Source organism: Varroa jacobsoni, unplaced genomic scaffold, assembly GCF_002532875.2.
Source record: "Varroa jacobsoni isolate VJ856 unplaced genomic scaffold, vjacob_1.0 scaffold_793, whole genome shotgun sequence".
NCBI lineage: Eukaryota > Metazoa > Arthropoda > Arachnida > Mesostigmata > Varroidae > Varroa > Varroa jacobsoni.
Genome location: NW_019213695.1, coordinates 250,361 through 264,973, shown reverse-complemented (window position 1 = coordinate 264,973; position 14,613 = coordinate 250,361). Strand labels below are relative to the sequence as shown.

Sequence of the window (14,613 nt, the reverse complement as noted above, 5' to 3'; positions counted from 1 at the left end):
ACAGCTGGCCTTCATACGGGGCCATCAAATGGTACAAAACGAGTATCAGGTCCTCAACGGCGCTTGAGGACTGTGCTTAGATTACAATTACAGAAAATGGTTTATCTTCATAAAACACTTTCTATTCGATCGAGCGAATCTAATGCGCTCTACCATTGGTAAACGCACAATAGACCTGGACTGAACCTAAATAACGAGTGCAGAATCCACCGATTTCCATAACGACAGTCCAACAAGTATACGAGCGTAACCGCCTTAAGGACAAACTCTACCGGTTAATTTCTGCAACAAATCTCCGTGAAAAAGACTCGTTTTGCAGGGCCTGCTACATAGAAACAAACACATACATATGAATAAACGATCGTCAGGTAAATTGCTGACGAAAATTCAAACGATGCATCTAGCATGGTGCCGTTAAGGAAATTTTAAACTTAGGACAAATGTACATGTAGTACGTATACATTTACGCACACGTACAGAGATGTCCGCTGCCATCCAAGAAGGCAGACCATTAGACAGCCGTCTGATATAGGAAACGCACAGACTTATCGGTCCTAACGTGTTCTCAATTACCTTTTTTTGGTCGTTTATATTTGTGGTGGCCTATATCTCATAAACAGGCCGGCCAAGGAAAGCAGGGCGTAACGTATAGCGAGGGCATGCTAAAGTAATCACAGAAGTCGAAGTAGACAAACAACCTTCCTAGGATATATAACATATGTAGCTCCCGGAGCGCTCTGGAAAATCTTAAGCTTTAGTTCGGTTTTACCGTTAGGAATTACGCCAGTCGTCTGACAACTTTCAGCTAGGTTCGCCAACCCAGATCGCAAGCGGGGCAACTTCTAATTGTATTTGTTAGTTAATCGCTAGCTACTAAAAACCTGGAAATAGTCTGCTTCCTTACCGTCATCATCAAGCCAGCTTCCAATCGACAGTCGATGGTTCTATATCGTGCCCCATCGACAACAGTGTGAAAATTTCTTCCAGTAGTTTTTCTATCTATTACGACGTTTACAAGCTGGCATCAGAAGAAGCATGTACCAGAACCGCTACACGTCAGCACCAGCAGCATATTTTGGTTGCGTATTTTTATTTGTCTTTACTATATTAGGACAGAATTCGATCGATTTGGCAGACACTGGGAGGAGATACAATGATTTGCCATTTCGGTATCTGACGCTTGTGCTTAATGATCGACTGAAGAGAGAACAATTCAAGGGCAGCCTGCGTAATATTTACTACCAACACTAAAGTTAAATAGAACTAAATCGCCAATGATATCTGTACCTATAAGACGTCTATACAACGGATGGTTGCGATCATCACTAGTCAGTTGGACAGTTAATATAAAGTTAATAGAACTTAACTCTAACTAAATCATTAATTTTATAGTGTTTCGTTCATTGCTAACCGTTTACGTCGATCAACTATTAACTAGAAACGAGAAAAAAGTGATACAACTATATTTTCAGTGTTTCCATTGTGTTTCCATGTTCCATCCAACATTTCTAACTGTTTTCCGTTTTGCAAATACGTAGTGAACTTACCCGCAACAGCAAAGCATTGTTATTTTTCAATGTCACAAGCATGTAAATTGGTGATTACCACCCAATCTACATCGCCTGCGGTGAAATTCGCAGGACACAAACGATGCTTGAACCTGACAATCGTTTATGGGATTACTCCGAAAGTACGAAAGTTCGCAAACAGCACGAGAAAGGAGGCACGATCGCACTTGACACAATGGCCGCCTGCAAGAGGGAGCGCACTAACGGCGTTTGTCAAACATTTAACACAAACAAAAGTTTAATAAACCGAGCAAATTAAACAAGGTCCCACTGTTTCCACCAAGTGACTTGAGCGCTTTCAGTACTGCCTTCTATTTTTCAGCTGTAGAAAATATGATTGTTATAGCCAAAAATGTGCCTCGAACAATTATTCTTCGCCGATAAATATACTAAATTTCCGAAAGCTTGTACGCACTGAAATGAGCTACTAGCACGTTTTGTTTATCCTCTAGAAGTCGTGCATGGCAATACGTCCCGCACGGAATTGCGATGATTATAATGATGGTAATGATACCGGTATGTACGGCGCGTTATTGTTGAACGCTGAGAGAGACACGTTACTAAGGATAGGATTTCTAGTTCGTATGTTAAATGAAAACAAAATTGGCTAGATCGCTTGTCACAACCTTCTATGTGCCTTACTACATGGGGCGCGGGGCTGCCGACCGGTCTGAGCTAACCCTGGTGTCCCGTGCGGTTACGCCAAAAATTGTGATGTTCACTGCAGCAACTATGGCTATTGATACTGCTGTTGATGTTGACGGCGATGGCTAACGATGGGGTGTTCGAGGGGTGGCGGCTATGGAGGGGGCGTTCGGTGGATTGGTGGCAGTTAGACCGCGTGTTATGTATGTCGGGGCCTGTTGTAGCTGCAGCTGCTGGTAGCGCATACGACGAGGCCATCACCATTAGTTCTGCCGTCTATTACTACCACTGCTGCTGCTGCTGCTACTACGGCTACACTGCGTGCTACACCTGATGACGGTGGGCAGAAGACGTACAGTTCACGCACAGATTCAGACCGAGTCCGACCGGTGAGCAAATGAGTATAGACGCACGGTCACGTCAAAGTGGTGCGAAGAACGAGAAGAAGACGAGAGGGAAGAGAATCAAACGCGACCAATCAGCAGCAACAATAACGTCAAAGGGGACAACAGCAGCTATAGCTGTCGTGTCGACCACACACATGACCATGCAACTTGCGTGCAGTAAAGCAATAAACCCAACGGAGTACGACGGCGAAATCTTGTTCAGCGTCACTAAGATGCAGCAGATAGAAGACAACGGCAAGCCCACCCCCGTTATGCGCGGCTGCAGCGGTACTATACCACAACCACCATTAGAAGCAGGGGTGTCAACGGCGGCAGAGTTCTTTTTCTTCCAGCGCTTCATAAGACCACCCCGTTTGACGTTCGATTTGTGTCACCACTCGGCAAAATCTCTTTCCCCCGCACCTTCTCCAGCAAGACCAAGAAGGACTTCAACGTTTCTTTCTGAGGCTGAGACAACCCGTGTTCCACTTGAACGTGAGCCATACTGACCCCCTCACCAATGCCGCCTTACCCAAATGGGTATGTAAACCAGCTCATGCATGCGTGCTTCGTGTGTGTTGATGGTCGAAAAATTGAGAGAGGAGAAAAACGCGGGACAAAGAGGAAACATCAGGAAACGGGAGAGGGAACTAGATATACTGATTAATGCGGTGAAGTCTTATGAAGACAAACCATGGCCATGGTATCAGCACAGACGCTACATCTGCGGGGTTTCATGCGGTGCGCGCCTAAATGCCGTTCGCGGATATCTAGCTACGAGAATCAGCAACTTGTTACGTTCGATGATTTATGACAATTCGTACATTTTAAGCTTAAGCAAGATAGAATACCGCAATAGAAAGATAGAATGAAGATTGAGTTTGTTGCGTTGATGCCTTTGGTCGTGAAGAAAACAGACAACGCCACGCTACCTTCCGACAGCTTCCAATAGGAAACCTGTCTAAATCGCATACATGGAAACTACCCCAGCCCGTATCGGCCTTCAAAAAGGTTCTGAGCAAAACAAAGATGCACTTCAGGGAGAACAGCGCTTGACTTTATAGCATCTTGTAAGACGATAAGTGGAAGGAAGGGAGCGTTTAAGCCTTAGGTACTGATGTCGGTAGAGCTTTATATTTTGTTATTTAGTCCGTAAGCTAACTGAAGATACAAAATAGCTAGCCTCACTGTTTGACTGGGCTGGTCTACATAATCTACCAAACTTTTTATTCCGAGTTATAATTTAGACCTCGCTGAACAGAAGGGCTATCTAGTACTATAATAATTCGGAACTGGTTTTTATAGTAGGTTTCCAAACATGTGCGGCCGCATGGTCTAGCGCTTCGATGACTCAGACAAAAACGAGACTCTTTGTACCTGTAAGGTTGGTTGCCAAGTAGATCTGGCTTTACTGGTTAAACTTTTGGAAAATTATTCTATTTTTCGCTTATTTGAGCAACTGTAGTCCAATCATCCTCAAGGAGTATCTACTACGTGTTGATACCCTATTAAATTTTTTAAGTTAGCCTCTTTTGAAAGAAGTCTTTGAAGAAGAACATGCTAAATTTAACGTTAGCTTATGTTGTTACAATCGGCTTTAGAGAATTTAATAATCACGAACAAAAATTATATGCCGTCAGAGACAGATATTTCGCCTTCTACTAAGTATTTTAGGTTAGTAAAGAACGGAACACCACTGTCCTTTTATTTAGGCACAATGTAATGCAACAAATCTGTTTTGAGTGCTTTCTGGTGTTAAAGGAGGTTGTTATTTAGCTTGAGCGTTAATCAAGCCTGGCTTCCTTTTAGATGAGTAGTTACAGTAGGTTGTACTACTACGGTTGAGTAGGTGTTGAGTTAAAAAATAAAATATATAGCTATGAGAAATATCTCCTACAACATATATTGCAATATAAACATTGAGACAAAATACCTGTTACGGTTTTGCGTAATGTTAAAAACTATGCTCACCCTGTGCTGGAACACCGAGTCTCTTCCTTCGAGTCAAATAAGCTCACGTGCCATTTCTCGCTGACTTCGGCTAGGCATAAATAAATCTCCTCGTGTGTATGGGTTTATATGAGCACACGTACAGAGATTTCGAAATCCCTTATTACAATTCAGTTTAATTTTGTGTATTCCATCCCAAACAAGAACCAGTAATGTATCTGCAAAACAAACTAAATCGACATCTTCGTCCCCCTGATAACCAATCACTCTGCATTTTTTCAATTTCTTCAATTCAAGAAGAGAACTTTTCTGCGGGGTTACGTTTGCCATCTCTAATCACCGTAGCAAAACAGTGTGACGAACATGGCGCAATTGCGTAACCGCCACATTTCACATTAATTAATGTAATATTAGTCGTACTTACGAGTGTTTGTAATTTACACGAACAGTGTTTGAGGAATAATGGACGGTGTGTATTAGCGGGCTCGTTTTGCACTTCGGACGGCGCTGAAACGAGACGCACGAGTGATAAGGACCAAACCCTTATTGGTCCTGCGTTGGTCCGAACAGTTGGTCTTGCATCTCCATAACAGGGTACGAGATTTCCCGATACTCGCTAATCATGCCTTGACTAGTTATTTCTCGTAAGTGTTTGTGATCGATAGGTCAATCCTGAATTCGGCGTCTAAACAGTCCATATCCACCGTAAACATATGCGTGACATGCGTCGTTAAGGCATTAAAAACTGTCGTAAATTTCAAAAAGCTAGACAGCTTTTGATAATACTCAAGCAAACGAGGTGGTGGCACGATTCATTTTTGCCATTTCTACGCGTCGACATATGCTGTCCGCTTACGGAGATAACTCGAATGAATATTACCATTGCCATCATAATCGTGCTATTATATACATATGTGGTGTGGTAGTACGTCATTACACAAGATCTCTGTTCAGCCGCCGGCTTCAGCTGTCGACAGTAGCCTAAAGAACATCGATGGGTGCCACAGGCACGGTAAACATCGATGGACTAAGAAAAGAACTTCTATTACAGCGGGCACGCGAAAATGATCTGTGTTCTAGTCGTAGTTCTGTCTCAGCTCGTGATCCTTTCGTCTACTTGACATGCGAGAGAAATGATAATTTAGCACAATGACAGCATGACGGTGTGATGGTGCTATGTGGAGTACAATGTCGTCTGCTACGTTGACACGATGTCCATTACGGTTAAATTGCGAAAAGTATAGTGTAGTGTAGTCGCTAGCTTACCATTCGTTCTCACGTGGCATGGAGCTAACATGCTATATAGCATCGTCGTCGGCAAGAGCCGTCGGCAGACGCAAATAAATAGCGGTCCGTGTTATTCGAGCATACGGATCGTGCCAAGGTTCAGTCCGGAGCACATATTAATGTATACAGCTATGGTTAATTAAAAAAAAACCATCATGGAAATCATATAGTGGACCGATCGGTAATTTCCAAAGGCATCCAATGGACCTGATGAGGACCACGATCTTCGAGTGAGATTTCGTTAACGAACCAAAAGATTTTTCCGGCACGTTGGTCATCTATGCTGTCCATTAAATGCTTGATCGAGTGGTTAAATCATGATCATGTTGACCGCATGCAACAATAGCTGCTACCAAATTAACTATGTAGGCAATTAGCGTAATTACCGCGACGGCACACGTTGAAAAATTGATTCGGGATCTATCGGCGTTTAACAGAACTATTAAGAGCTTTACTTTTCGAGGCCGGCGACTCGTGTTCTGCAACGTTGTAAATGAACGAATCTTCACATTGCGATCGAAAGCTTGCGGACGCTGCTCAAATAATCAAAATAGGTAACTTGAATATGGAAATGAAAATAAGGTTCACCCAAAATGAAAAACTTACTAACTTACCATAGCATGCCAATGGCATCTAGAAGTAGGCACCCCAGTTTAGCACCTGAGATTGAGTACACAATGATTCTATGATGATACACAATGAAGTCACAACAGGAAATCGTTTCAGCAACGACAAATGTGTCTTCGCCAATATTCAGTAGTGACGAGGTAATCATCAAATGGGTAGTATTTTTAAGAATCCAAATTAAACAGCGTCAGGTTTGTATATTGTAGCACACACGAGTATGAACAATGCCTACCAAGAGGGTGAGACCATCCACCAAGGTGAACTATTAGGGGACCTAGTTGAGTTCTTTCGTAATAATGTCCAAATTTCTTGGTGATTTCCCTCACTTTTATTAATCGACAAAATCATCGTTATCAATGAAGTACGCTGACTTTCTGACTTATTGCCCATACCAGGGTCAGCTATGTGTATATATCTCGATGGGTTGGGGTGGCTTGCCCTGTAATCCATCTACCTAAAAAAAGAATACCAGAGTTCGCTCAGACATTTGCGACACTTCTTATAACATATAGGTGAAGAACAGTTAGATCACATCTTGCCGTTTGCGCATATAGGTTGATTTGAAACGGAACCGTGACAACCTGAACGTCTTTATGCTGGCTATATTCTACACAGATCTCGAGCACTGCAGGACGTGAAGTTCCGAGACGCCTGTCATTACTATCTTGGACGTGTATAGACCGACCGCCGCTGTTTGACGTCGATGAGGTGCTGCTAAATCCCATAGCTGATGTAAATTTTTCGTCGAGAAATAGAAGACATTGAATCATACACGCGTACTTTCTGAACCGGGTGAATCCAATACAATGAGGTCTGCTCGTTTCAAACCATTAGATACTACTCTACTTCTTTCCGCACCAACGTGACGCCAATGGATAGATGAGACAAAAACAATATTTGAAAATACCATATGTTCCGAATAGCGGTTTATAAAATCCATATTGAGAAATAATTACACCTTCTATATTTTACTCCCAACTAAGTTGTGTTTGTCTATCTAGCTATCGAAAAAAGTTATTAATAGTAAAATTATTACTACTTTGATTACCTATTAACTTATAGCACCTGATGGCCAATTGAGAGACAACCATCTAAAGCAAATGCTTAACGGCAATAGCGAACATAGAACTCGAATGGGTACATTATGTACCAGGGTATTTTGAATCTAAATAGTATTTTAATCTATTTCATCGGCTTGTAGGTCGTATACGTACTTGACGTGTTGCCCCAAACGGATCGGCAATGTGTAACGAGCAATCAATCAGACATGGATATAATTTTCATTTGGATTTTACTGCTCTTTCGGCATTCTGCACGCCGCTAGTAACTGGAAGCCATTAGTCCATACTATTGTCAAATCGTTTATTATGGATACCAGCGGATATTGTTTAGGCTTTTCGCAGGTGATAATCGAAACGAAAAGTTACGGATCAGCTGTTGCCATCTAACAGACATGTACTAGCATATATATACACAAGTAGCACATAGTATCTGATAGGCAAACATGTAGAAACACACCTAAACAGGTCACGTTGTCTGTACTGCTTCGTCTTACTGTTCATACAACAGAAAGAGAACTACTACGAAAAATCTTACGTAGTACCCTTTGAAAGCTAACTAGGCTAGCCGCCGGCTAATAACGTAAGCGTATCCCTGGCGTCCCTTTTTTTGCATAGATAATAGACGACTAGCCGTATACTAAAGCTAGATACAATGTGTTGTTATGTAGTATTGTCTTGTCCTTAGATTCTTTCTCTCTTGACAGCTTGCTCAGAGGAAATGACGCGCACATACAGTCCAGCATCTGTCAAATATATGTGTACGTGTGAATGGTTCTAGAGAGTTATAGCTATTTTTATCATATCCTTTTCGTATTTGTCACAAAGGTTGAATGGCACGATCGCAGAACCGACACGCATCCATGCTTCATTGATTATCACTGGTTGTCGCTAAAGTGACAACAGGCATTTATAAGGTACGAAACGCTTTGACCTTCGTCCACATGAAATGCCAACGTTCTATGATTTTTTTTTGGCAGAGATCAGTGGACGCGGTAGTGTAGTTGCTATCTCTGCTGCTCTGTTGACAAGCAAACAAATACCCAACATAACAGCGAGGCCCAGCCCCATCAACAGGAACAAAAAGTACCCATGAACTAACTCTATCGAAATCGTCCCCAAAAAGTGTCTCCTCTAAGCAAAGCTAATCTGGCCTTACCTACCAAAAGAAACCGATTTCTTCCGGTACTACACTGTTCGTGGCAGCATTGTTTTGCTCTGTTGTATGAAGGTCATGAGTAGCGATCGTGATACTGATTAGAATACATCTGCCTTACTTTATCGTCCATAATTAGTTCCTTTTCTCGGTTATTTCGACTTCGTTCGATCGCGTATCGTTATTCATAACGCACGGGCTGCAAGATGATGATAGTGCCGAAGGTGTTTGCACCATTTCTCATGACAGTTTGCCCCCCCCCCCCGCACGCCCACGACAATTTTAACTAAGTGGAGCGGAACAGTTCACAAAAGAAATCGGCTAGCTGGCCACCTTTCACGCACCCGAAATTTAGCGTTGTCAACCTGTATCCTTTTAACACTAACAGTAATAGCGTATGTGAATATTGAGAAAACAGAGAAGCTTCGTATGAAGCTAGGCATATAATAGTATGATTTTCAATAATTACAAGTCCACATTTCATTATAGCAGAACTCAATAGAAAGACATGTGGGAACGATTGTCGAGAAGGGTATCGAAAGTACCGCTTGCTGCCGTCCCACGCACCCGTCGTAGGAGATCAAATACAAGGTAAAATGATGCCATTCAAGCAATACGATAACGTAAAGCAAGGGATTTCTTCTAACGTCCTAGATACAATTCTTGATCATCAACAAACGAGCCGTCGAAAAGTGAAAGCCATCAAATACGCGTTGGTCAAATATTTCGAGAAGAAGCTTTATTTACTGCTTGTTCAAATACAATAGCTTGATGACTTCGTTTATTTCATAAATTGTCTGGATGATGGAAGTTCAGACAGCCACTTTTAACTTTACCAATTATGCCCGACCATATTTCAAGTGTCGCCATTTTCACAATTCCTGGCTTCGCTTGTCCAATAACGCGACAGACGTAGGGCATTGTACGGCCGTTCAAGTACGTCGTTAGACCGTTATTTACCACCAGTAAATAACTGTTTTCTATACAACGATTATAGTATATAGATAAAGATGCCTGCATACGTTGTCGATAGCTAGTGCTAGTTATACAGCGTTAAACGAACTAAAAAAGCTGGGTGATCGCTTATGATTTCAACGAAAAACGGCAGATGGCCATCCAAAAATCCATACGGTGCTACTTTATTTTTGTTTTATATCGCATATGGCGGCACTTCGGGAAACGTGTTGACACGATGGCGGCTTCGAATTGATTTGATCAATTATTTAACGTAATGAAAAAACGTCACTTCAATTTCTACATGTATTGTGTTGTCTTATGGCTGTGCCTGCCACGCTTAAACATCTGTTACCACAGCGGTGATCGATTCGTTGGAGAAGCTGATCTGATAAAGGCGAAAAGTGGAAAAAACGTACCACGCCTGAACCAGATGATTTTCAAATCGTAAGCCCTTCATGTGATCGATTGAGCTCCTACTTATAATAAAACCTAGCCGCTTTTAGTGCGGTACTGCCGTTGTCAATTCAACATAAATCTATTACTATTCCGTTTCAGATTGGCTCAAATTGTTTTTCGTTGACAATTTCATATGCCATAGATCAGGAAGTAGAGCCAACTTATCCTGACCGACTTTGACGTTCATCATGAAAAGATGTTCTGCCGGATCTGTACAATACATTGTGATACACATATGGATAGATCAACGTGTTATACTGATCCCATGCCCTACAAGTTGTCGTATATGCAAAGGATTCGTAAGGTATAATTTGGGGTTCCGTTCTAATCGCATGCATACAGCTTTTGTTTCCCATCATGTTCTTTCTTAATCATAGTTTCGGCATTTTGCAGAAATTATGACGATGCTCATGAGTCTTCCTACAACACCTAGATCGGAACCAGCTGAGTCTTGCTAACATTAACGGTCCCATTAAGCCGATATAAGGTATTGTTAGCATTATGTTACGTAGTAGCGACTTTCTGTTCGTCGTACATAAAGCTGCGTATGAATGTACGCCGTTCGAAGTGGCTACAGTTACCGAACCGATCCAAGTTAGACGTCCTAAGAGTAGTTGTACGTTACTAGGAGGTAAACGCTAGTTCTAAACCATTTATTTGTGCATTACCTGTAGTGTATATTATCAGCACACCCACAGAACCGTCATCTCACATATAATCGAGTCGACCCTAGCACCCTACAGAACAACCTACGAATTCGTATGAAAGAGATTCTGTTCAACTAACCTATCCAACAATTCAGAGGGCATAGAAACTGTAATCAAATGATGTGATCCAACTTGAATGCTATGTTATTACGTATGATAATAGTTTCTTTGGCATTTACCTTGTTTTCATACCGCTGTCCAAATAAATACTACCTACTATATTTGTAAGTAATTCAGAAATCGTCTGAACGGCTTAAAATGATTAGAAATAGGTTATACGCGGCTATGTCCTACATACAAGTGGATACGGTCGTAATGGTCGACTGAGGTGGCACAGTGAAATCTTTTTTACTTTCGTTATGGGTATATATATATATATATATATATATATATATAGTTTTACATAGTACATTTGCGATTAGAGACTAATTTATTTCTAAAACATTGTCTATGATTATATCGAAAATGTATATACGACTGATAGTGAACGCTGTTATGATTCAAGGGCACTACATTGACTCTAAGATCCAGATGAACCAACTCTAGTAAATTTAAATCGCTGGCATATCTCCCCTTTCCTTAAAAGTATTACGTATTCGTTTCGGCCTTGGAAATGCCCAGCATCAGCGAAAAAGTGCATGCTTCCGCAAAACGGAACTCTTGAAAACCTCACCGCACTTGATGTTCTAGAGTAATATACCAGGGACCTATGACCGTGCTCTGCCAGATCGGTACGAGACTTATCCTATATAAAACAGATTAATATCGACCTCTTCACAAGTCGTAAATTACCGTTTGCGAAATAGGTTCGATTTGGAAGCTGAATTTGGAACACTAATCCCGTCTTTAGAAAGATCAATTTAACACTTGCGCTTGTTGTAGCAACAGTTGGCGTACATCAATCGAGTTGTCGTATTTTAGTAAACGGAAAAGGACATCCACTTCAACTGAAGTAACTGATTAGAAAAAAATCTCGGTGTTATGCCCATCAGTATTCAAAATCGGCGCTCACTACTGAAACGTAACTCAATTACATAGGATAGATTGGTATGTATCAAATTCGATCACAAGTAGCGTAAATACGATAAACTGAGCCTAACCAAGAAATTTGCTGGAAAAGGTAAATTACTATATTTTCTACCTTAAACTTTTGAAGCTGACCTATTTCGCAAAATCTCACATAATATCTCTTTAAAAATTTGATATTCATTTATATAATAGGATATGGTTGATACCGATCGGGCAGGACAAGATCATTTGACAACAGGTAAAGGCCTTGTAGACAGAATCCTTGTATACGCTATACAGTTAAGGACACTAAACGAAAACATATGTCTGCCTTGCAATCCAATTTAGTTCGGACTCCACAAAAATGTCATCAAGTGCCTGAATAAGATACGTAATTTTTCATGGGTTCAAATAAAATTTTTTCAACGATAGTTTTTCGGTTACGCTCAGGTACTTTGTAGGAGAAACGTGTCTAAAAACGTTACCACCTGCAGGAAACTAAGCGGTATTTTAGTCGTCCTTAGGCGTTTAGGAGAAGCTAAACTAGTAATTATAGAAATAGACTAAACGATTACGCGAATAAACAACTGATCATAAATAACTATATCCAATATAAAATATATTTTCTTTTTACAATGGCTTTTCAAGGAGCTTCAGTAGTCTACAGGAGTTAAATCACCAATGTTTTGCCCAAAACTGACCTTTTCATTATAAGAAGTCTCTTCGCTTCACGTGGCTCGAGTTATATTTTTAATATTGTTGAGTATACTGTATTGATGTATCGGTCCATCGCAGTCCATATTTGATAATTCCGCTAGAAGGCCGCGAATATCCTAAGACTGTCATGTATGAAAAAATTTTGCCAGTGCTCACCGAAGTTCAATGCTCCAACCAACTGTGTGTTACATACATATATATGTATGTATGTATGTATGTATGTATGCACGGTGAATAAAAAATGAAAGTCATCAGAATTATTCGACTGTAATTCAGGCATGATAATTTTTATAGTTATTGTTAGCGTAAGATGTATTTCGCGCCTCCGCAATTCTATGAAGCATCAGAAAGGCACGACAGACGACACAAGGATACTTGCTTGATGACGTTTTTTTCTTTGACGGGGAGTGAAGGGCACGGCACGGCACGGCACGCGCTATACAAGACCGACGGTGAGGGATAGAAACAACGTCTGTATTCATTTTGCTCACCCATTGTGAAATGATTAACAAAAAAATATATTTTGTGTTGCTGTTGTGTGTTCTGATGTGTTTACGTTAAACGTGTAGCTAGGGCTGAACAACAGTAGTGAACTGCTGGGGTGGATACAACTGTTATTACTACAATGCTACCGCGGAGTCGCAATGATTCGGTATTGCTGGAAACAGTTCACCGGGCGTCGTTCCGACCCAGCCTTCGCTGGGGCAGATCAGTGATTCCGGTTAGTCAAAGTGGAACGTTTCCGATCATATATTTTGTTAAAGCGATTTAATACAGCTGATGAAGTCGTCCATTATGCAATCTGTGGTTTCAACCTGAGAAATGGTAACGTATATGGTGATGCATATATGTATGCGATGAAACCAGTCTTTCGGGCAACGAGCAATAATATCTGCCCAATTAACTGTCAATCTAATTGGATAAGGTGATTGACGCACACGGCTACTTTTAGGGTCGGGCCTAATACTTTCGATAATGTTGGGCTGTAAGATAAGTTTCACTTGGTTGAACGTTCTGTATTTTTTGAGCAGTGCTTAATGGTCAATAATGTATAAAAATAACTTTCTTTATTCACACATACACAATACACAACTTTTAGAAATAATAAAATGCAACCTAATGTTGATAAAAACATTATAAAGGCCATCAATTCTTCTACGCATCGTGGTATAACACTCTCTAATACTCGGAACTCTTTCTTTCTAACGTTAAGTACCACCTGCACAGAATACTTGTTGATACTACACTGAATCATATACACCAAAATATCAACTTGACAACAGTAATATTCAGTCACCTGGCTATGTATGTCCTACCCGTAAGTGTTCGTTATCACGCGCCAGGCTTCCGTAACCTTATCTTTCTTTATAACTTGCCCTTGCACCAGGTCATGCGCAACGTACACGTGTGCTAGTCAGGAAAAACTTGCGTAGCGTTTAAGTGCTCCTTGAGATTTTCGTATTGCAGCACACGAGGTACGTGACCGAATAAGCCGATCAGAGGACTGTTCGTTTTTACGGACATTAACCACTGCGGAGTGGGTCCACCGTATGGGGCATCGGAAGCCGGGCAAACTTTCGCAAAATTAGACGTCATCGGACAATTACACAACGCAGCGGAAGGGCTTCGCCTCTATTCCGGAAAAAGGGAAGGCTTTCGTTGCGCTCGTACTGTTGGTAACAATGGTCATGTTGACAATTGATAAATCTCAAAGTATACGTCCAGCAGCAATACGCTAACGATCGTTCAATGTTGCTCTAGCATACAACGGATGCGAGGTTGCGTTGCCTTAGAACCGATCCACATTTTAACAGCTTTAACGGAACCAAATAAAAGCTAGAGTCAAGCACCGAAGGCTGACAGGCATCGACGGAGGGCTAGCACGTCTTTATGTAACTCTACCATTTCTTATGTCAAATGGTCATGAACCTACGGTCGATTCTGGAAGAAGGTCAAAAAAAAAAGGTCTCTCGTCCCCCTAGTAACCGGGTTACTGGCACAGTTTTGTCAAAAAAAGCAGACCATGTCTGTATCGGAATCTGGGGAAGAACGAATATGTATTTTGCCCGTGCTTACATTCTGGTAGGACAG

The 14,613-nt window shown here is 41.3% G+C and overlaps 1 protein-coding gene across 5 annotated transcripts in view; it reads right to left on the bottom strand.

Annotated features, from left to right (window-relative positions):
• Nucleotides 1-14,613, bottom strand: part of LOC111263839 (uncharacterized) — a 246,032-nt gene that overhangs the window by 171,226 nt on the left and 60,193 nt on the right. Inside the window, exon 1 of one of the 5 annotated variants that reach the window (XM_086969808.1) lies at nt 1,548-2,233. The exons of the other annotated variants lie outside the window; for them this stretch is intronic. Coding sequence (XP_086825934.1) covers nt 1,548-1,564 — 17 coding nt within the window. The 5' untranslated portion in view covers nt 1,565-2,233. Of the gene's footprint in view, nt 1-1,547; nt 2,234-14,613 lie in introns of those variants that run through there. 5 annotated transcript variants of the gene reach the window in all.